Source organism: Barbus barbus (assembly GCF_936440315.1).
Source record: "Barbus barbus genome assembly, chromosome: 10".
In the NCBI taxonomy this organism is placed as follows: Eukaryota; Metazoa; Chordata; class Actinopteri; order Cypriniformes; family Cyprinidae; genus Barbus; species Barbus barbus.
This window is the reverse complement of record NC_136738.1, coordinates 70,997-95,550: the sequence shown is the minus strand read 5'-3', so window position 1 is coordinate 95,550 and position 24,554 is coordinate 70,997. Positions and strand designations below refer to the sequence as shown.

The 24,554-nt window shown below is 41.8% G+C and overlaps 1 protein-coding gene across 1 annotated transcript in view; it reads left to right on the top strand.

Annotated features, from left to right (window-relative positions):
* LOC306876364 (mitogen-activated protein kinase kinase kinase kinase 4-like) overlaps window positions 1-22,489 on the top strand; it is a 49,555-nt gene extending 27,066 nt beyond the window's left edge. The window contains exons 14-27 of the mRNA XM_079427467.1: window positions 248-334; window positions 1,164-1,292; window positions 5,537-5,715; window positions 6,715-6,823; window positions 7,633-7,830; window positions 9,735-9,840; window positions 13,037-13,213; window positions 14,957-15,100; window positions 16,360-16,494; window positions 16,594-16,694; window positions 17,900-18,049; window positions 18,141-18,300; window positions 19,744-19,883; window positions 20,375-22,489. Of these exons, the coding sequence (XP_079283593.1) occupies window positions 248-334; window positions 1,164-1,292; window positions 5,537-5,715; window positions 6,715-6,823; window positions 7,633-7,830; window positions 9,735-9,840; window positions 13,037-13,213; window positions 14,957-15,100; window positions 16,360-16,494; window positions 16,594-16,694; window positions 17,900-18,049; window positions 18,141-18,300; window positions 19,744-19,883; window positions 20,375-20,458 (1,899 nt within the window). The 3' untranslated portion in view covers window positions 20,459-22,489. The remainder of the gene's footprint in view (window positions 1-247; window positions 335-1,163; window positions 1,293-5,536; window positions 5,716-6,714; window positions 6,824-7,632; window positions 7,831-9,734; window positions 9,841-13,036; window positions 13,214-14,956; window positions 15,101-16,359; window positions 16,495-16,593; window positions 16,695-17,899; window positions 18,050-18,140; window positions 18,301-19,743; window positions 19,884-20,374) is intronic.
* Window positions 22,490-24,554: the final 2,065 nt, after the last annotated feature.

Below are 24,554 nucleotides of genomic sequence, written 5' to 3'. Positions count from 1 at the left end.
GTCCCCTAGCTTGGTAGGGCTAATTGATTGATATGTATGTACTGGGTTTACAGAGTGATATGTCATTATTGAATGGAAACAGAGATGATAGATAGTTGTACGATCATATGTCAAATATGTGCAATCGCCAGGATGAACTCCAGCTCTGTTTTACCCCACTGTCCATTAGCCTGAGCGCTGGTGTGTGTCGGGCCGGAGCTCACCTGTGTGTGTGTGTGTGTGTGTGTGTGTGTGTGTGTGTGGACAGGAGTACATCCGCCGGCAGCTGGAGGAGGAGCAGAGGCACCTGGAGATCCTGCAGCAGCAGCTGCTTCATGAGCAGGCCATGCTTCTGGTGAGAGACGTCTGCCGCTTCTTCTCACTCACACACTGACCTCCACACGAGTCAGACCGCTGCAGTCCAACCCTTTCTTCACGCGGAGCACACTTGAGATGAGAGAGCACAGCTCAGGATTGAGATGAACGTGACGAGGCGAGAGAGAAGCGTTCTGTAGCACAGCACAAGCTCGTCTCTCTCTGCCGCTGCACCGTGTGTTTAGTGCTCCCGTTATTAGTGATCATGAGTCACTGTAGAACTAGATTAATACAGCAAATTACAGCTAATATGATTTATTTTGGGTTAAAGCAGTATCCTGTGTTGGAGAGGATGTCATGCATATCTGCAGCTGTCATCAATATTAAGAAGAACACAGATTTGTTTGCCCTTTACTAACATTAATAGAGAACTTAAGCATTTTTCTGAACATTACTGTAAAAAGTGACCGGTTTTCTGAACAGTAAAACAGCTTTTATTAAAGGGATAGTTCAGCCAAAAATTAAATTGTGCTGTTAATTTACTTATCCTCAGGCCATTCGAGATGCAGGTATCTGTTTTTTTCTTCAGTGGAACAGTAAAGAATATTCTGTTTTAGCTGAAACCCTGCTCCTTCTGTGATTCATAAAATGCAAAAAGAAATTGACAAAAGACTGGCCCTCTTTCTTAGAAACCACTGATTAAAACAGCTGGATTACAGTATTTCTATACAGTAGGCTCTGATTATTGAGGTGTTTCATTCAGCCCCTGGTGTCCCTCCACAACATGAGTGTTTGTTGTGAGGTGTTTAAAGTGGCACAGATGTGAAGCGATGGTGTTGTGTTGAGCGTGAGTGCTGCTGTGTGTGCAGGTGGACGAGCGTCACCGCAGGAGCGCGCAGGGCTCTCCTCAGGCCGTGGTCCTGCAGAAGCAGCCTCCGGCCGTGCCCCCGCGGTCATCAGAGCCCTTCTCTAACGGCAGCAGCAGCAGCGACCCGCAGGTGAAGCCCACACACACACACCACGCTGACCCCTGACCTGCCACACGCACCACACTGACCCCTGACCTGCCACACACACCACACACTGACCCCTGACCTGCCACGCACACTGACCCCTGACCTGCCACACACTGACCCCTGACCTGCCACACACTGACCCCTGACCTGCCACACACACTGACCCCTGACCTGCCACACACACACCACACACTGACCCCTGACCTGCCACACACTGACCCCTGACTTGCCACACGCACCACGCTGACCCCTGACCTGCCACACACACCGACCCCTGACCTGCCACACACACCACGCTGACCCCTGACCTGCCACACGCTGACCCCTGACCTGCCACACGCACCACGCTGACCCCTGACCTGCCACACGCACCACGCTGACCCCTGACCTGCCACACACACCACGCTGACCCCTGACCTGCCACACGCTGACCCCTGACCTGCCACACGCTGACCCCTGACCTGCCACACACACACCGACCCCTGACCTGCCACACACACCACGCTGACCCCTGACCTGTCATACACACACCACACACTGACCCCTGACTAGTGGTGTTTTTGGCGGCCTGTTTTAATTTTAGTTTTAGTCTAGTCTTTGTGTGAAGCTGTCATTTTAGTTTTTATTAGTTTGTCACGTTCATACTCTTTTTAGTCTAGTCTAGTTTTAGTCGAGGAAAACTGATGACATTTAGTCTAGTTTTCATCAATGAAAGTTGTATTTTAGTCTCTTTTTAGTAATACAATTCTATGTAACCCAGTCAATATAGTATAAGTACCTAGTAACGCAAGTATAGACAAAACCAACATTTTCTTTTAGCCAAACCCATTTCAAACAAGGTTATCTTATTATATTATTGTTACCTTATAGACTCAAGAATACACCCATGCCAGACACGGAAGACGCTCTGATATGAATTTACAACATTTATTTTACCAACCAAACATGTTAGAAGTACACACACATCTCCCAAAGACGAACCCTGGCTGGCCGGCCATCGGTCCTTTTCTCTGTGTCAGACTTAACTTTGTTGTCGTCTTCTAAATAATGCCGCGAGTGGGGCTTGAGGAAGTGACGTCGCCTGCGTCTGCGCAGTGCGACCTGAAGTGAGACACCGGAAACAAATACTGCAAAATAATAATAATAACGCGACTAAACAAGACGAAATAACGTTATAACATTTAGTTTCGTCTCGTTTTAGTCAACGAAAATGAAGACATTTTAGCATAGTTTTTATTTTGTAAACCACATTTAGTCTCGTTTTTATTTGTCAACAATATTGCATTATACATTTAATTATAGTCATCGTCACATGACCAGCATTTACGTTGCGCCTCGTTTCGTTTTCGTCACGTGATAAAGGTTCGTTGACGACGATATTTAGTCATAATTTTCGTTGACGAAAGTAACACTACCCCTGACCTGCCACACACACACACACCACACGCTGACCCCTGACCTGTCACACACACACCCCACACGCTGACCCCTGACCTGCCACACACCACACGCTGACCCCTGACCTGCCACACACACACACACCACACGCTGACCCCTGACCTGTCACACACACACCCCACACGCTGACCCCTGACCTGCCACACACACCCCACACGCTGACCCCTGACCTGCCACACACACACACCACACGCTGACCCCTGACCTGCCACACACACACACCACACGCTGACCCCTGACCTGCCACACACACACACCACACGCTGACCCCTGACCTGTCACACACACACCCCACACGCTGACCCCTGACCTGCCACACACACCACACGCTGACCCCTGACCTGCCACACACACACACACACACACACCACACGCTGACCCCTGACCTGTCACACACACACCCCACACGCTGACCCCTGACCTGCCACACACCACACGCTGACCCCTGACCTGCCACACACACACACACCACACGCTGACCCCTGACCTGTCACACACACACCCCACACGCTGACCCCTGACCTGCCACACACACACACCACACGCTGACCCCTGACCTGCCACACACACACACCACACGCTGACCCCTGACCTGTCACACACACACCCCACACGCTGACCCCTGACCTGCCACACACACACACACCACACGCTGACCCCTGACCTGCCACACACACCACACGCTGACCCCTGACCTGCCACACACACACACACACACACCACACGCTGACCCCTGACCTGCCACACACACCACACGCTGACCCCTGACCTGCCACACACCACACGCTGACCCCTGACCTGCCACACACACACACACCACACGCTGACCCCTGACCTGCCACACACAAAATGCAGCAATTGATATAGTTTATTTATAGTTATTTTCAAAGCTTCAATGTACTGTTAAAAAAACCTTCATTATTGTTTAATTTTAACAAATAAATTCTTATTAAAAACTAACCAAAATGTAAAATATTTTGCTTATAATTTCTGCACAGGAAAGACTTGTTTCCAAAAAGAAATATATTGGCATCGGCCAAAAGGAGTTGAAAATATCGGCTTATCTGCAAAAATCCAATATCGTGCATCCCTATAATATAGTAAATATTATTAAGAAAAGAAATGGAAGAAAATATGCAACGTTGCTTTGTGATTTATTTTCTTTGGAATCTTCAGAAAACTAACTCAGACCTACTGACTCTTGCCTTCAAACGGCTGTAGCGCAGTCATTTTTTGTCAAGTCATATATCATTTTGAAGGTATTTTAATGTAGAATGTAAAAATATAAAAAAATGTTTTGCTAATTCCGACTCATGTTGCCAGCACGGGTCACAAATGTGACTTAATTACCACAAAAACATGTTCAACTCGTCGCCTCTTTAAAGTGTTCATTGTACTCACTGTTTCAGTGGACGTTATATGATAAAAACACTTCTTAACCCATTCTGTGTAACTCTGCAGTTCTGCGGATATAACTCTGTAGTTCAGTCCTAGAGCCGCTGTCCTGCAGAGTTTAGCTCCAGCCCTGATCAAACACACAGCTTCTGCTGATCCTGAAGACACTGATGAGCTGCTTCAGCTGTGTTTGACCAGGGCTGGAGCTCAACTCTGCAGGACCTGCTGTAACGTCTGCAAACATAGAAACCAACGAGAGCCAAGCGCCAGTGTTTGTCTGGACAGCTGCTAAAGCACACAGGTGAAACAAACATTGCTGCTGGACACCAAACACTAAACTAGGTGTTTGATGCTGTGGCTGCAGATGTTATTATCTCAATGAGGAACAATTGATGAATGAATGAATCCATTTCAAAGCAGTCTGCCGCAATCTCAACAGCTTTACAGCTCAAATAATGCATGTTTAACAGAAGAATATTGTGATTTTATACAATTACAAGAGTCACATTTGCACCGAAATTGTCACATTCACTTCCATTGTAAGTACCGCACTGTTTTTAGCTTTTTGTAAAGAAGAGGAGGGACGAGTCATTGTGTTTTTGTGGTAACCATCATTATGCCACTTATGCTGTCAGTTGAACTTGACTTATTTCGAACCTGTGATATTCCTTTAATTCGGCTTCCTCAAAGCAGCTTTCCAGTATGATCTTCAGGGTCCTTCAGGGGTCAGTAGTTTGTAGCGTTAGTCCAGCAGAGGAGAGCACAACACTCACGTACAGCTTCAGTTTGACTCTATGACCTCCATGAGCCTGAGGCTACATCTGCATTAATCCGGATACATTTCAAAACGGCGTTTTCATCTTAAAACACTCTGGCAGGATCATTTTATTTAGGAAAATCTCTCCACATTCACTGATGCGTCCAGCGCACACTCTAATGTTTTGCTGCAAACAGATATTGCGAGTACATTTTCTGTCATCTTTGCAGGACTGCGATATGAAGAGTGTACAAAGTAACACATCTGTAGCAACAGTGTGAAAGCGAATAGCTCATAACAGGCACAATACCGGTATAAACATTGATATAATATGCATCACATGACTAAACATGCGTCATTGTGAAAACAGTCCACACTACAATGTGACAACAGCATTTTCAAATTGATCCACTTTAGAGAGTGTTTTCAAAACACTCAGTTTTTCTTGACAAGAACGCTGTCTCAGTGTGGACGGAAGGCCAAAACAGAGAGAAAAAGATGTGTTTTCAAATGAAAAGGTGTTAGTGTGGACAGGCCTGAGCAAGACAGACAGCGGTGGCAGGGAAAGAGTCGGAGTATAATCACAGCTGTGTGTAACGGAGAGCGCTGTTGGCAGGATCTGACGGCGCTGGCGAAGGAGCTGCGTGCGGTGGAGGACGTGCGGCCGCAGCACAAAGCCACCGAGTACTCGTCCTCCAGCGACGACTCCGGCACCACGGACGATGAGGACGACGAGGAGGTGGATCAGGAGGCGGGAGAGGAGTCCACGTCCGGCCCCGAGGACTCCCGCGCCGGGTAGGCATCGCTGACCATCACAGCTGCTGCACACACAGGCTGACAAATAAACATCACAATTTACAATATTCCTCACATTTAAAATAAAAATCCACAAAAACGCTGCATTCGAATGTAAGGTGTGCGTCAGGCAGCCTTATTATCAGTGGACACGAGATGCGATGACGATGTAAGTGTCGTTGCATTTAATGCTTTTTTTAGTCTATCCAGTAGAAGCCACTGGATGCGGCGCTGCTGCGTTGTTCATTCAAAATATTGCAGAAAAAGAGAACATCAATGCGGAGATAATGTTGTTTACGTCAAAATTGAAACCAAGCCATTCACACAGAACGCATATTTATCACATTTTCTAGAGGGACATCTATCTCGTCTCGCACAAGAGAAGCCGCATTTTTAGAAAGCATGTAAAATTAATGTAAGTTCAACTTTTAACAAACATGTCTCAAGACTTTATTTCCCCTCCCACTACATCTCATGTTTTTAAATGAAAAAGTACTCTGTGTGATTGGCTTTTGTCCCCATACATGATGCTGTTTTCTTTATTATTGTTTAAGCAACTTAATTAATTATATATTTTTTTATAAACATTATGCACTTTTTTTCACAGATAGTGATGTTATTTTATTGCTTTGAAGAAGCATTATTAATGTTTTGCTCGATGCGCCCTCTTGTGGCGTCAGGAGAGAATACAAAAGCTTTTTTCCCCTCTAACTACAATTAGGCCTATGCCTTTTAAATGTGAATATAATTCAAATATTAATGATATTTAAATGCGAAATTTGAGTTTAGCTTTTCAGGCATTTTGACAGCCCTAGTGCCCAGCGATGTGCTGCAGATGTGTGACATTCATTAGGCTACACTGACCACATTCAAGATGTAGAGTAAGAAAAAGCACAGGTAGAAAGCCATCGTGTACAGTAAACTTTTGTAAAGCACTTGAGTGTTCAGAGCAGGTTTGAAAGCTTGTGTAATGAGCTCAGATCATTCTGTGATTGACAGCTCGTCCAGACTCAGTAATGGAGAGATGGAAGCAGCCAAGACCATGGTCGTCCAAGACAACGACGCCTCCTCTACGCCATGCAAAGACAGCACGCTGGTCATGAGACAGGTGCCACACACACACACCAGCCTCCTGCTGGACACAGCTTCATGACCACTGCATTTCTACACTTTATAGTCGGTGTCTTTACCTGTTATAGCTGGGGTAGGTGAGTTCGGTCCAGCCCTAATCAAACACACCTGAGGCAGGTGAGGGTTTTTTCAGGGCTGGAGCTAAATTCTGAAGGAGAGCAGCTCTCTAGGACCGACATTTCTTACACCTCTGCTTTAGACTTACTGTGAATGTGCACAGTAAGTATCAGATGGGTATTTTTGTAAAGTACAGCCATGTGATTGCATCGGTTGAGCCTGTATCCCAGCCTCAGAACACCAGCCGTACATTGCACCAAATGCACATACGAAAGGACTTTCGTAGGTAAAGACACCTAATATAAAATGGGGCAGTAAATGATGCTGTGATTACTGATCGTGGGATGGATGGATTCGGTTACTCTCGACTCAAAACCACTGGGCAGCTTTGACCAGTGGATTTGACTGTTTCTCATCTCATCCCATCCCATTTAACAGCAGAACTATAATGTAGTGCCATAGTGTTCACATACTACTGTAAAACACAACTGTTGAACATTTATTGTTATTCTTTCCATTCTGTTTGGCCATTGTTACTGTTCCTTTATTTCATTTTCTGTGAATTATGAATGTTTTTATTTCTTTCTGTTCAGATGATATTAGAATGTTATTGTTTATTATGAAAAAAACTAAAAAAAATTTGATAATTGGAAGTTTACCGCAGCGAAGGAAAAGAGCGTTGACGTGAAGCGTTGCACATGCATGGACCCAGACGTTTGCCTTTCTCAGTTCCAGAGAGCAGGCCCTGTGACAGTGCTGGGCTCAGGCTGGAGTCCCAGTCCTGTAGAGATTGGGCAGAGGAACTGCATTAGGGGCCTGCCCGACCTGCTCCAGCAGAGTGCGCACTCTCCCCCGTCCTCCTCCGCCCCCAGCAGCCCTGCCCTGTCCCCCCTCACTCCCTCAGACAGAGTCCCGTGCCTATCCGAGGTACGCAGCGCAGTAGAGCCTCAGTCTAGTGGTTCTCTGCTGTTCTGATGGTGGGAGGTCTTCGCTGTCTCTTCACGATGCTTAGCAAACTTCTAACAGCTTCTTCAGATTAACCAGCATTAATCATTAACTGGTGAATAACGCTTAACTGATGAGCCAGTCAGATGTCATAACACATGCTCAAGCAGATGTGCAAAAGGCATTTTTTCCCCAATAATTGTTTACTGTCTGAAATGAAACAAGCTCATGTGACTGATGCACGTCTAGCAATAGTTTTTATTTGAACATCTGAATTTAAATTTTTTAAAAGTTTCTAACAGAAGCAGCCTAGAAAAAAAATTGTTTTAAGTTGGTAGCTTGTATGGCCGATTAACACAGAAGATGTAGCATTTGCCCGTTTCAGTACGAGGTTACAGCTCTTCGCACATCATTACCGATGACAAGTACCTCTGTCTTATCTTTGTTTAGCTGTAGAAAGTTCTGTGACATCCACAATTTTATGCTGTCTATACAGTCCAGTAGGGTTGAGCTAAAGGAAGCATGTATAGGTTAAATGATAGAGGACCGAAAATTGAGCCATGAGGAACACCACAAGAAATGGCGTAATGCCTGGAGTTGTAGGTATCCAGTGTAACTTAGTATTTTCAGAAGTTTAGGTCCTGTTTGTAACAGTAAAGAAACATAAATACTATTATTAGAATATATATATATATATATCGCTGTGCGTTGCTGTAGTCATCCAAGTCTGACTCAAAGAGTATACATTGTAGTTTATATACATTCCAGGGGGGAGGGATTTACATAAAGGTGAAGACACTCTGAACAAAGCATGTAAATGAAATACATGAGTCAGCTCGTTTCTTGATCTCATCAGCATAACAGTGCCATTCAAATGCATAGGTGCTAATCCAATCAGCCTGACAGTATCGCCCATACCTTCACATTATCATAGCTTAATTTGGGACAATGACACTGTTCAGGAGGTGCATAAAGACAAAAGGTTAATGTCAGACACCTGGATTGCTTGACTTAATCTTCTTTGAATATCATCATCTATACCTCAAATGCTAAATTCAGTCTACTAAACTTTCTCCGTTTATATACTATTGTATTGGAACCTAAATTAAACATTTAATACATTTGTAATACAACAATATATACACATTTTTTTAACTTGATAAGTTATCAAACAACATTCTCATGGTTAATTTTTAGGTACATTTCTAATGAAGTTCAGCACTATTTTGCACTGAGCAGGAAGTTTGTTTATTGATTTTTAAAAACTATTGGCCAATTATTTGGTTATCTGGCAGATTTTTCTGTCTTATTATGAGTTTTCATTAATCACTTTTTATTAACACTTCTTTATTTCTTCTTTTTCCCTCTATTATTCACTACCTTTTCTGGTTTGAAAACCAAACCAAACAACCAAAAAAAAAAAAAAAAACAACATTGCAAAATATGAGGGAGTGTTTCTTTGCACGACTCATGAGAAGGAACTCATTCTTCACTGCATTGTCTCTGATTACAGTAGAGATACAGATGTCATGTAACTGAGCCCCAGAAACCTAGAAAAGACACATGCTTTTCTCAGAAGGGTTTTTCCTTCAGCTTGCTTGCATCCATTTCCCCTGCGTTTTACTCTCTTAGAATTGTAATGATTCATTTTCATTGTCAATTCATCTTTTTTTTTCCACCAACCACCATCAAGTTATTCAGCATGTTTTGTCATCTGTGTGTTTAGTTGTAGCTGTTAGACTGTTAGTCCTTAGCTTTTTACAGACATTATTACAATTAATAAATTAGAGAATGCTTAAGTGTTCAGTGTTATTCTGCTCTTTAACATTAAGGTGTAGCTGTTGGTTTTGGTATTTTCTCACTCTTTGCTCTTGGTGTTCTCACAGACTCCCACCGTGCCGAAGCACAAGTCTTCCTCGTCTTTCACACCCTTCATTGACCCGCGTCTCCTCCAGGTCTCTCCATCCACCGGCAGCGCGCTCAATAATGCTGGTAAGTGTGATGCCACCAGAGGACAGTCTCGCTCCACCGCTCCTGTAAGAGCCGCAGCCTAACCCAACCTCTAGTTCAGCTGCTTTTGAAGAACACCAGAAACATGTTGAAAGCATTTTTTTTTGTGGTAATTAACATTATGCCACAAATGTTGTTGATTGAACCCAGAATATTTTGAACAGTACAGAACATGAAAGAGATTTAGATGTTTTAGTAAAAATCAGTATTGGATTATCATGTCAATCATTTGACCTTTTGTCAGATCTTGGTAAGTGCTGCAAATTTTCATTAGTGAATCTAACAAAACATATCAAAAGAAAAAAATGCTGAAGGAAATTAAGCCTTTTTTGGGGAATCCGTCTCAACAGCTTGAAGACGAAGCACAACAGGAGGCTGATTTTCTGGAGCATCAGAGGCTCCTAAGATCTGGAACACGCAGATAAAGTACCTTGGAGTGACGGTTTGCTCGCCGGCGCTTAACCTGGTTACAAATTTGGTCAAAAACTTGGTCAATCCGCTTTCTCTGTGATGGAGACTCGCTACACTCAGAGATCGAAACTAAATGTTATAACGTTTTTTCGTCTCATTTAGTCGCGTTAATATTATTATTTTGCAGTATTTCTGTTTCCTGTGTCTCACATCAGACGCAGGCGATGTCACTTCCTCAAGCCCCACTCGCAGCATTATTTAGAAGACGACAACAAACATGTTAACATGTTTGGTTGGTAAAATAAATGTTGTAAATTCAAATCAGAGTGTCTTCCTTGTCTGGCATGGATGTATTCTTGAGTCTATAAGGTAACAATAATATAATAAGATAAACTTGTTTGAAATGGGTTTGGCTAAAAGAAAATGTTGGTTTGGTCTATACTACTAGCGCAGTGGTGGGCCGTCGGGAAGCAGGGCCTTCTCTGCTGGCCCTATAAAAAACACAATTGTGAAAAACGTTTTTATTGATTATTTGGGTATCATTTTCATTTGTGTAATGTCCACTAAATTGCCTATGATTAGTTTAGTTGAGGTTGACCTGGAATATCCTACATAAAAAAAGTCAGAGGCCAGCACTACAGATAGTGCTACCCTTTTGTTGAAAGACGTCACATCTGATTTGTTACAAGCATTAGTGACAGAATCATCAGCCAATCAAATTGTGACTTTCAATGACAGCCCGCCCTCTGGGTCCAGCTACGTGCCCAGTGCTACCCCCAGTGTTACCCCCGGTTAGATCGCCCCTTTAATCAGGGATTTCCAAGGTACAAACCTGAAAGTAAACGAAAAGAAAATGACAGCTGCAGTCATCGGCGCCTACACCAGATCTTGTTGCCAATCTACTAAAATCGTCTTTTTCAAGGCGCTCTTTTGCAGACAAAAGAGAATAACTGAGAAAGGAAGACCTACACCCAAACTGAATTTGCTAACAAAGGCGAGCAAAGTTTTTATGTGCCATTTCAAAGTTTGCAACTATGAGTGGCTAACAGCTAGCACCAAGCACAAGTTTTGTTGGCTGTGTTTACTTTTAAATCCGAGTAAAGGGGCATGGAATGACAGACCCATGGACTGGACTTTATTTACACGTGAAAGGTGAGTGCTTTATTATTTGATGAGTATTGTATCATGCACATTGTTATGGAGGTGTAGGTGGTGCATTGATAATACTGTGGTGTGGTGTGTGGATGTCCAGCATTTGTACAGTTTTGCTGCTTTGGGTGCGTCGTCATTTTAGAGTGACATGAATGTGCACAGTGACCTGTGTATTGGTGGATTACTTTTACTGACCATGTAGGGAAATTTACTCTGCATTTAACCCACCCTAATCTAGCCTACTGTTGAAATAGTTGATCAGCCATCATTGTTTGAGAGCCTGTGTGTCGCATAATATGTGCATTATATGCATATAGCTGCGTTAGTTGTAACAGAGATGTGTAAGATGCGTACATGTAGTTTACAGTTGCTTACTGAAGGCCCTGACTGAAACCCCACGGTATGCCACTGCTACTAGGTACTTATACTATATTGACTGGGTTAAATAAAATTGCATTACTAAAAGAGACTAAAATGCAATTTTCATTGACTAAAACTAGACGAAAATAGTCATCAGTTTTCGTTGACTTAGGGTGCTTTCACACCTGCCTCATTTAGTTCGGTTGAATCGTACTAGAGTTCGTTTTCCCTCTTGGTGCGGTTCGTTTGGGCAGGTGAGAATGCAGCAATCGCACTTGGGTGTGCACCAAAAGCGGACCAAACAAGCGTACCGAGACCTCCTTGAAGAGGTGGTCTCGGTACCCTTTCAAACGAACCCTGGAGCGGTTCATTTGTGGTGAGAACGCGATCGGACCTCAAACAGACCCAACTGCAAAAAACTGTGCATTTTTGGACTAAACCAGCTGCGCTGTGTAATATGGGATGAGGAAGTGTTTGTTGACAGTTTGCAGTTTAGCATGGCAGGTCGCGGACAAACTTGGGGTTGTGAGGAGGTGCGGAGCTTCATAGAAATTTGTAATAATAATGTAATAGCAGTGTGCTGTCTGCTGCATTTTACTCCTGTCTTTGTTTACATTCGGGAGCACCGGTGGAATTTTCCTGCACGCTCTTTCTGAAGAATCGAAAAACAGTTTAGGGAATGCCTACCCAGGCTTGGTACTAGAGGCGGTCTTCTTGTCCTCCAAGAGGAGTCTGGCTGTGGTCCTAGCATCTTTATCAGATGGAGTTGGACAGTTTAGTTATGTTAGTCCGCCTAGATCCAGTCAAAAAGTATAAAACCTTTGTCCATTGTTGCAGTCAGAGAGTGAACCACCATGAACTGGATCCTGGTGTGCCCCAGTGAATGCTGCTCACTACAGTTTGTTGAACAGTGTTTAATTTAGTGACTTGAATATAAAAAATCAATAATGGGAATTCTAAAAAGTGCATTACAGAATCAGAATCTATTTATTTATTTATTTTTTCTCTGAGATTACAGGTTTATCTGCAGACATGCAGTACACACACACAGATCAATATACACTATAAAGTAAATCTCAACTGCCTGATTGCTTGTATCGCCCAGTGCTAATCTGCTAAATGTGATTTTAAGTCAAGAAGATATATAAACAAACTTGAACATGATTTTGTTTCTTGTGAAGCTGCTTATAGATACAGTGTGTATTGTGAAGGGTGCTATCTAATCAGACGTGGCCTGACTGGATATTGTCTGTAGTTTTGTCAGGTTACAGTAATGACGTTCGACTGCAGGAGGCTATGCGGCAGGACGCGTCTCGTAAGGGATCGGTGGTCAACGTCAACCCTGTCAACACACGGCCCCAGAACGACACGCCAGAGATCCGCAAGTACAAGAAGAGGTTCAATTCAGAGATCCTGTGCGCTGCTCTCTGGGGTGAGTATGTCACGAGTCCTGAGCCACAAGACCAGATTGACCACCAGTCTAACTGTAAATAAAATCCCAAAATCAAAGGAGCAAATGCTCTGTGTCTGTGATATTGATATGCCAGTGCACATAAGCTTTTATGTCTTACATGTGCAAAGCATTACTTCGAGTTTTTCACTAGTCACTTCAGAGCTGAGCCTGAGGGAGGGAAGTGAACTCCAGCAGGATTTGCTCTTAGCAGTGAAAGAAGTGCGCTTCAGTCTTCTATTACAGCAGCACTACAGGAACACACTACCACACCACAGACTTAATTCCCCTGAAATCACAGAAGAATCTGGCCTGTGTGCTGTATGTATCTCAATGAGAGATTCAGGCTCGTCCTCATTTTATTAAAGCACACAGAGAAACCCTATCCCACAGATCCTGATTTATTTACACAGCTTTCTTCTCTATTGCATTATATCCTAATTATATTCTTCATAAATTAAAGCTGCAGTCTGTAAGTTTTGCCTCTTTGTCGCCATCTCTGTTTGAAACCTGCAATTGCAGCTATTTGAATTATATTCATTGTGTAGGCTGTGAATTTTCACCGGATATTGCCATCTTAACAAGTTAGTAACAAGTCTGCCACTTTTGTTCTGACCAACTGAGGAAAAAAGCATTACAATAAATTGCACAACCAATGGTTATTAAATCTAAGGATTGGTTAATTAGCTCATATCAAATCAAACCGTGCAAATAATTATTTCTCATTGTTAATGTTAACAACATCAGCATTGCATGACTGAGTATAGTGTGTATTAGCTTGTAGCTTTCAATTTCTGTACAGTCTAATCTAATTGTCATACCATTCGATTTTCATATAAAGAAATTCTTCTAACACAAAAAGCAAACTATGCTCCCTTCGAACTGGTTTTCTTTAAAATACAAATACAAAAGATGGACAAAAACAAATACAAAAACTGGAACATAATCTAATTTCTGTCACATGTGTTTCATAAACACAATATGTTCTGGATTACAATTGGCCATCAAAATGATAAATATAATTATTCCAGCTGCTGTGAGAAAAGGCTATAAACGATCCTCCACCTGCAGGATCCTCACATGAGATATAGTCTATTAGCCGGGAAAACTTCTTTATGTTGTTTACAGACGTGACGTAATGACGCAGCACCACTCAGATTAGAAAACATTATTACAAGCTTACTTCTGTGGATCGCGTTAAAGTAAGGCGATAGTTTTGAACACTGGCTGGTTATATACTTGCTCAAATTGATTTCGGATCTTTTTTAACCAAAAAAAAGTTACGGACTGCAGCTTTAACAAGAGCCATGCTTTGAGTGCAAAAAAAAAAATATTGATAAATTATTGTGAGGATTATCACAAATGAAACATTTAGTTGGCATTCCTGGTGTTATTGTGAATGAGTGACTAGTGCATGTGTTTCCAAAGAACATGAAAGTTTGATCTTTCATCCATACAACTCTAACATCTTTCTATTTTGGCTTTCACTTCTCACCATCCAGTCAAGTCCTTGTGAATAAAAAAAAAAAAACTGCATGATTTTTATTTATTTTTTTTTACAAAAGAGAAGTAGGCTTTGAACCGTGTCATCTGAACCATCCCTCGAGTTCCTGGACTGGAGTTTGTTGATGATGCTAGAAAAGCGTGATCGAAGACCCTCTTTACTGCGTTTCTTCAGAGAGCAGCGAGAGTGTTTAGGTGGCTGTGACGTGTTTCTTTCTGCAGGAGTGAATCTGCTGGTGGGCACGGAGAGCGGCCTCATGCTGCTGGACCGCAGCGGTCAGGGCAAGGTCTACCCGCTCATCAGCCGCAGACGCTTCCAGCAGATGGAGGTTCTGGAGGGACTCAATGTGCTGGTGACCATATCAGGTAACGCACCTCTGCAGCCATGGAGGATGTTTCTGCGTCACGCCGCTGTTGTGTAACATGTTGTGTAACTCTGTGTGGTCTGGCTCTCTCTTATACACACACTGTGTGGTTCCTGTATTTCCCTCTGTGTCTGTCTGTCTGTGGTCTCTGAGTCTCGGACATTACACGTGTGATGTGGAAACTAATCAGTTTAAAACAGAGAAATTGTGCAAATGCTGTTTTACTATTATGCTGACACACGCTGTAGTTTAGCATGTTTGCACATGGTGAAATATTCCATTACACACGCAGACACTTTTGAAACAGCTGTGGCATTTAAGAAGCCTTCAAGACACACTTCAGATCCAGATCAACCTTCTGAGAAACTGCATTCTCCCAGATGTTGAAACATAAAACTGAAGTCCTTGAGTTATTTAGACTGGCTACAGATCTGTCATGTACACAAATAATTCATTGTACTGCTAATTCTTAGAAAATGAATATTCTTTTACTTTAATTTGAAAAGTTTTCTACTAGGGATGCATAATATTGGATTTTCGTCGATATCGAATATACTGAAATTTTTAAACCCATTTTGGCCGATACTGATCTCCTTTTGTTTAGAAACAACACCAGTTCTCTTCTGTGTAGAGATTATAAACAAATTTGTTCAGTTTTGGTTAGTTTTGAGCAAAACTACTTAGGCTTGTTAGAACTAAATAAACATTAAAGTTGATTTTATAGAGAGCTTGAAAATAACTATAATAGAATCAACCAGTAATCTTAAAATTGTATTTTCAGATTTAATATTTGTAGAGAGTCTAAAGCAAAAGAACTGTAAAAGTTCTACAAATCTTTTAGACCTCCTTGTATTTAAGTTTTAATAATCCGGTTGTAAAATATTACACTTGAATGAATAAATCTGTATATAAAAAAATATTTTATTTACAAGTGTCATGTTTATGATTTTTATTCATGTGAGCTATAGTGACTGTTGATTCTATCGCACACCGAGCGTGTCTTTCTGTATGTGCATTCTCTAATTTATTACAGCGATCCAAAACAGTGAATCTAGTCACGCTTCAGGAATGAGCGCACCTTGAGCACATGTGAGTTACTCATCATATCGGCAAGGCATTTCGGCATAATTTTTCAAATCGGCCCGATTCTGATATTTAAATTTTAAGGCTTTGATTACACACGCCATTGATTCGGACGTTCTGCGAGTTTGGTCTGGACCAGAAGAGCAAGAGAACTGAAGTACTTTGTTTTGTTTGTAGGGAAGAAGAATAAATTGCGGGTGTACTATCTGTCCTGGCTGAGGAACAAGATCCTCCATAATGACCCTGAGGTGGAGAAGAAGCAGGGTTGGACCACTGTAGGAGAGCTCGAGGGCTGTGTGCACTACAAAGTCGGTACGTCTTCATATCATGTCATATCATATCATAGCTGTATTATTTCTTCTCCTTACTCAGGCATTGATCCGATTGTCTGTTGCTCTGTTTGGTCTGTAGTGAAGTACGAGAGGATTAAGTTCTTGGTTCTGGCTCTGAAGAATTCAGTCGAGGTGTACGCCTGGGCTCCCAAACCCTACCATAAATTCATGGCTTTCAAGGTGAATAAGCTGACATGAGCGTGACTGATGTTCTGAGCTGCTGAATAATGCGCTCTTCACCTGCACACTTCTGAGGGCGCAACCTAGCCTTGACTCTGACCAGTGAGCTTCGTCAAGAGAGCACAAACGCAATCAAACTCTTTGCTAAAACGTATGAAATGATTCAGAGGAGCCTGTTTATAGGCTGGTTAAAGTACAGAAACTGCATGGAGTTCCACTTTCTACAGACATTCAGTGAAGTTATTGCTTAAATGACACGCCAGTGCAGTGACTTCATGTGACAGGAGTCAGAGAGGACAGGATCGCAGTGCTTTAGAGTGTCACCTGTCCTCCGCTCTGCAGCACATCGACTCATTTCCCTACCAAACTATTCATTATTTCAGAGGAACAAAAAGCATGCTTCCATCTCGATCTGTGATAAGTTCAGCATAAAACACACTGCTTTTATTGTTTTAAGCAAGTTGTTCTATGCATTAGAATGTTGCAACCATTGTTCTGGTGGAAATTTTGCAACATAAATATGCAACTTGTACTCACACAGTTGCTAGGAAAGAGAACCAGTGTTAGCATGCATTATTTTTAATTTGATAAAAATAGTTCATTTAGGGATTTGGGGGCTTCGTCTTCCAAGTATGAAATCGTCTGCATTGGCAGTGTCACTTAATTGTTCATGAGGTTTTCTGCTATGAGTGAGGTTTTCCAGAGACCAGCACTCTTCGTTTGAGGAAGTTAGTGTGCGAGTGATGACAGAAGGACAGGCTTGGGATCAGTGGCCAGCACTGGTTTCTAGAGTCAGAGACACCTGAACACACTGACCGTTGATGAGTTGTACTCATCACACCTGCACTTACAAGCTTTCTGTGGCCCTGCTTGCACTAGGAACATCATCAGTGACTGCAGATGATAGAACAAAGGCTGTTTGTTAGCACTAAGGACGATAACTATGAAGTTTAACATCCGCACAACAACTTTAACAGCAGCTACACAGAGGCACAGTATCGCTGGAATAACTTTCAGAGCGATTTTTTGATAAATAATAACATTGACAGCCAGTCAGAATCCAGCTGACTTCATAGAGCTTGCTCTGGATGCTAATGTAATTATGGTTATAGTTCTTGTTCCTGGTGTGAATGGGCTGAAATGGGATCTTGAAGACTGTGGCAGTGAAAGAATGAATAATCGGAGTGTTTTCCTCTGTGTGGCAGTCGTTCGGTGATCTGGTGCACAAGCCACTGCTGGTTGACCTCACGGTTGAAGAAGGCCAAAGGTTAAAGGTCATCTACGGGTCCTGCTCTGGTTTTCATGCTGTGGATGTGGACTCGGGAGCCGTCTACGACATTTACCTGCCAACTCACGTATGTAGAAGAGCTGAATGGAGAAGAGCATTGAGCTTCTTCATCTGAGGTGTGCTCCTGACCCTTCCTCTTCCTCTCTCTCTGCTTCTAGATTCAGACCAACATTCAGTCGCACGCCATCATCATCCTGCCCAACACGGATGGCATCGAGCTGCTGGTGTGCTATGAGGACGAGGGCGTGTATGTCAACACCTACGGCCGCATCACCAAAGACGTGGTGCTGCAGTGGGGCGAGATGCCCACGTCCGTCGGTACAGTCCTTCAGTCATGTTCAGAGAGACGAGTCGTGTTTATTAGCCCATAGCTGTCAGTGTCTTCACATGCAGTCTTTGTGTAGTTGAGCCACACTGAATGCAGTCACACATCTCTTCTGTCAGAGCATGTGACTTTGATAGCCACTACCAATGTACCAGTGTAATGATTTTCATGTTTTTGAGATTTAAACATTTTGAATATCTTCCTTGAAAAGTAAAGCACACGTGATGGATCGGCACAGCAGTTCAGTGCAGAATCAGGTTGTTCATTAAACCACTTAAAATACAACACAAATACTATAACGCACAGCTATTTCTCTCCGCTCTTGTTGTGGGGTGACCACCATTCACTCGTTTTCTCTAAGCATCGATTACAAACCCTGATGATGCATCGGTCTTGATTTTGAATCGTGAATCGTTGATTTCGGACGGTAATCAATTTAAAACACTAAGAATCGAATGAATTGCGATTTCTACACCAATTCAGTGCTTTAAAATATATACACATTAAATCACCACAAGCATGAATTAATGGAGACGTTGAACAGCGTTGTTCGTGCCTCAAATCTCATTGTGCACACGCTCCGTAAGAAGCTCATATTATCTGACCAGCCAATGTGTGATCTCTCCGTGGTACTCGTGGCCAGTACTGATAGAGTAAAGTAGTTTTACTTTACTGTAGTTTTTCAATGCTATCGGTCATATCATTGACATTACCTGAGCAGTTCAAGGCTCCATATTTAAACTGAGCAAAAACAATGCAAGTGTCTAAAAGCATACGCACCGTTCCACTGAGTGATAAATGACCTTTAACTGAATGTCATTAAATCGAAAGTACGAAGTACATTAAAATAACCACAACATTAACAACAACCTTGAAATAAAAGCGCAAGATTTATTTGTCAATCAGATGCATGGAAGTTGCGTTTGTTATTATAGCAAACAGACATCAGGTGTGTTTTCTATCAGAATCATCATTCACTGATAGAGAGGAAAAGTTAAATACTGTCGCTTTTTATTTGATGAAAATAAGATAAGTCTGCTAAATTAGAAACCAATTTTGTACTTAATGCGTTTTAATTATGAGGAAGTAGAGTTGAAGTCCAACTAAAGATATATACTGAGTTATATTTGATTGTGCTAAAGTGGAACTATTGCAAGTATACCTCAGGCACACTTTAAATATCTTGCATTTAAAGACCAATATTATTCAAAGATCATACAATCCTCATCAATAGTGACATTAAAACACATTTTAAGATAAATATTAAGAAATGTGCATTGTGCACAAGTAGTACTCCAAATAAAGTTTAATTATTTGTTAAGGCACTCAATCAGTCAGTAGTCTCAATCAACAATGAGACTGAGTTTATCTTTACCTCCCCGTGTGTATTTGTGAGCACATTGTTATTCCTCACCTGTATTTTGTGTATCTTGCAGCTTATATTCGCTCTAACCAGATCATGGGCTGGGGAGAGAAGGCTATAGAGATCCGCTCGGTGGAAACAGGCCACTTGGATGGAGTTTTCATGCACAAAAGAGCTCAACGACTCAAGTTTCTGTGTGAGAGAAATGACAAGGTGCGTCTTTAGATCATCTTTGACTGTTTCTGCTGTAAAATCAGTTCATGGGCTTTACCTGTGCAATGCGTAAGGAAAATGAAAAATATTTCTGAAATTTGTATTATCTTGAATTACCGCAATTTGGCTTTAAGAATGATGATGCATGAATTCCATGTTTAACAGTAATAAGAGTCTGATGGGAACCGTCATTGAGAATAGCATCCAGACTTTTTTGCAGCAACCGGTGGAAAATGTGATCTGTTATAATTGTGTAAAAAAATCTTTTTCTTTCTGCAAAATATGATAATTTGTGTGTTTTGATTTTGGTGTGAATTATGGCCCGATCATACCAGAACACGCTCTTGAGAGGTTTTGTGATCTATTGAGAGCTCATCTGTGATTATCTGAACACTCGGCTGGATCCGGTTGTTTTCACTCTCGTTTTGGTCCAGAAGCTTTCAGTGAAGTATTGATTTGAAGTCAGGTGTGCTGATCTGTGTGGTCTGCAGGTGTTCTTCGCCTCGGTGCGCTCCGGGGGCTCGAGTCAGGTGTACTTCATGACGCTGGGCCGCACCTCCCTGCTCAGCTGGTGAAGAAGCGTCTGAGGTTCTGGACGTGATCAGCCGAGGCCGCTGGAGGACTGACAAACACACTGATGAAACTGCGTCCTTGTGCAGCCTGCTGCATGAGGAACGGCTCGAGTATCTACAGTATTATTGCTAGTCTGTGTAAATGTCTTTCTCTAGAGTTTAATAAAATCTGACTCCGCTGAGAGGAACGCTGCTGTCGTGTCTCTCGCTCACACATAGTGTTCTGACAATGGTGAAACACTAGATGGCTTTGTTTTGTCATGTATTTTTTATTTATGGCTTGTATTTATTTCATTTTTTTGTTTGTTTTTTTTTTGTTAAATTAGTTTTTTCTAAGCAGAGTAGTTCCAGTAATGTGGCGGATTCCTGAGAGCTTGCTCTGATGAAGAAGCGTACCGCTGCGTCAGCTTCAGTTGCTTTTGGCTCATCAAACACATGGATTTAGATCCGTTCTTGTGTTTAACGCCGACTGTCCTGTGGCTCTCTTTTTCATCATCTTGTCTGCTCTCATGCCGTCTCTTCTCCTTTCATTTTTATAGTCTCTTATCCTCTTTTTCTTCTGCCATGTGTCGGCTGACCGTGGCCTGGTTCCTGTTGTTTGAATTGTGCATCAAAATGATAAGTGAAGGAGTTTAAATCAGGCTGTTTAACAAGCATCTCCACTGCATCCAAACCTCAAACCTGACCCTGACCGTCATTATGTTCTGAGGAGCGTCATTTCATGCATTGGACCTGGAAACTGAATCTGAACTGTCCACTCGACACCCAGACCGTAAACTGCAGTCATAAAACTGACATTTGAATCGTTTGGTATGTCTTGCTAAACGCTACCTTCAGTCGGATGTGAAAGACCATCTTGGTCATGGACTGTGATTATTACGAATTGAAACTGAACTGTATTTATTTAATGAAAGGCAGGACTGTGGAATGAAACGATTGAACCAAATCAACGGGATGAGCGTGCACGAGTCCAGAGACGCTTCCGGTGCCACTGCTTTTCTGTCTCCTCTTCCTGCTTTTAAAGTTTACACACACACACTCACCTCACATCTCTCAAAGAGATACACACACACACACACACACACACACTCTCTCTAACACACTCACTCACCTCACATCTCTCACACACACACACACTCACTCTCTCTCTCTCTCTCTCTCTCTCTCACACACACTCACCTCATCTCTCACACACACACACTCATGCAGACACACACACTCATGCGCGCACACACACACACCTCACATCTCTCTCACACGCGCACACACACCTCACATCTCGCACGCACACACACACCTCACATCTCTCTCACACACACACACCTCACATCTCGCACGCGCACACACTTCTGCTGACTGCAGTGAATCTGCTGGATGATGTCTCTTATGATTACTGGAGGTATTTTCTGTTTAGTTCATCTCTCCTCACACACACTATAGATTTATAAGTTCTATATTTATGTTTCTTGTGTTATTTAGCATTAGATCATTTAAGATTTCAGCGAAGCTGTTGAACTTTCAGTGAGGTTTGTCATTAGAAGGTGAATCGTGCCAGTGGCAAACACTAAGAGTGAAGCAAACATGTTTAGAAAAGCCACGAAATGAAAACTGCTATGGCGCTTTGTTTTTAAGCTTTAACTTTGAGAGTTTCTCAGTCCTTCACATAGTTAAACACAACTAGCGATTGTGATGTTTCAGTTCATTAACCTGATATAGTGAACTGAAATATATTCATCTGGAGAAAAAGAAAAGACGTTTAAACAAGCAAAGTTTTGTAAATCTAATGTTCATTACTGTTTTGTTTGAAGGTTTTTTTTATTTCAGCCATAATTATTGTTGATTAATCAGTGATAATTCTGATGGTGTTTCCTCAGCGCTGCTTTGACTTTCTGGAGCTGTTCTTGGCTGACTGGTTGTCTGTTTTCAGTCGTGGCACTGTACCGTATGTCCTCTCTCTATATGACAGGAAGTCCTGTATTTTCCTGATGGTCCTTTGTTTTTCTTTGGAAATAAATTGGGTTTACTTTAAGGCGTGATGCCTGTGTTATTTGTCATGTTTGTCGTGTAAATGATTTTTCTTTACTCTGCTGTCGCTCCAGTGCGTGTCTGTTGTTAGGGAAGGATTTCTGAGGGGCTAGGAAAGTCTTGAAGCGAGTCTCTGGCTTCTTCAGATCGAGAGGAATGACAAACAAATGCCTTCTGGAGACAGATTTCTGTTTTCTGTTCAATAGCCCTAACCACAGAACTGGCAAGTGTCTTGTTGGAAGAGTAAAATCTCACAGCAAGAACTGGCAGATGTTTCTCCGCTCAAGAAGATCAGATGCTCTGCAGCTGCTGGACACACCACACACTGACTGATACCTTTGATATAAATCTGCAAAATCTCTGGGAGAATAAGCATGCATCATGTTCATTCACAACATTCTGAAAATCTTAAGATTTTATTGAATCCTTTCCCTCACAATTACAAATTTTTACATTTACTTGACACTTATCCAAAGTAATACAGCAGCAAAAGTGATTCATGACCACAAGGCATGAGTAACATGAGAAATACAGCACTGCGGGAAACTTGCAGCTTCTAGAGACTCCGAAAAATGCATTACATCAGCTCATCACTCGTACAGTATATACAGTGTATTCACCATTTGAACTCTTTCTCCACCAGCATTTTTAACATTTTCCATTTTTATTTGTTTATTTACTTATTTAACCAGGAAGTTCCCGTTGAGATCCAATATCTCTTCTACCAGGGAGTCCTGGTCAAGATAGGCAGCAAAGGACAAAGTTACAAAGAAAAACATATCACCACATAACGAACAAACACAAAATGCAATTTTCTAAAAACTACAAATCCTAGTCAGTTATTAAAACTTACACTGTTCTATATAAACAGACTTTAAAATATTTTAAACATAGCGAGATATGGTATAGATCCCTTATGTAATGTGCCTTGAAGCTCGTTCCATACAGATCGATCTCTGTATGAGAAATCAGCATCTTAAGAGTTTATCTGTTGATCTGGTATTATAAATATTTGTGCAGCATGTCAACAAACTAGATAAATACTGTTACAGTGATGTGTGCGGACACTTGTACCAGTAAAAAAATCGTAAAGCAGCATGATAAACTACATCCAGTTTTTTCAAAACATTCAGAGGTGCATGCATATAAATTATATCACCATAGTCCAATACTGATAAAAGAGTACTTTCAACTAAACGTTTTCGAGCAATAAAGGAGAAACTTTTTTATTTAAAGAAAATAAAAACCTAACGTTGGTCTCAATTTCTTTAAAAGACTATCGATATACGAGAGCTGCATGTCAGCTTATCATTGAGCCAGATATCAAGATATTTGTAAGATGCAACCCTTTCAATGTGTACCATTTAAAGTTTGGATCATAAAATCATTTAATGTTAACCTGGACCGTGTAAAAATGCATTTTTAGTTTTTTAGCATTCAACACTAATTTTAAGTTATCAAGAGAAGTCTGAAATGAATTAAAAGCATTCTGTAAAGTGTCCATTACCACTTTTAAAGATAGAGCCATAGTCTAGAGAATAGTATCTTCTGCATAAAAGTGAACATTTGCTGGCTCAACTCCTTTACCAAGTTCATTTATATAGATAGAAAATAAAATTGGCCCCAAAATTGATCTTTGAGGAACACCTGTCTTCACTATTAAAGGAGCAGAAAAATAATTATCTATGGAAACACATTGAGTTCTTCCGGTCAAGTAATTAGAGAACCACTTCAATACTATATCACTAAAACCTACACATTTAAGCCTTTGCAACAAAATTTCATGATTCACAGAATCAAATACTTTCAATACACATACCCGTTATACACATACACACACTCATACACCTCCCTACCCCCATCCCACGCCTTCGTCGCTTCATCCTGTCAGTGATAACGGGTCCGTGTGTTTGCGCTGTAATGGCTGCTGGCCGGATGGCTGTTTCGTCTGAACTAGGATTACTATGCAAGTTATGTTCCTGTGTTGACTGTGCTTTATGCTGAGGTTTTTGTCTGTTCTCACACTGCACTCTCGTCCAGGAGCGTAGTGTGAGGACAATTTTTTTCTCCTCTC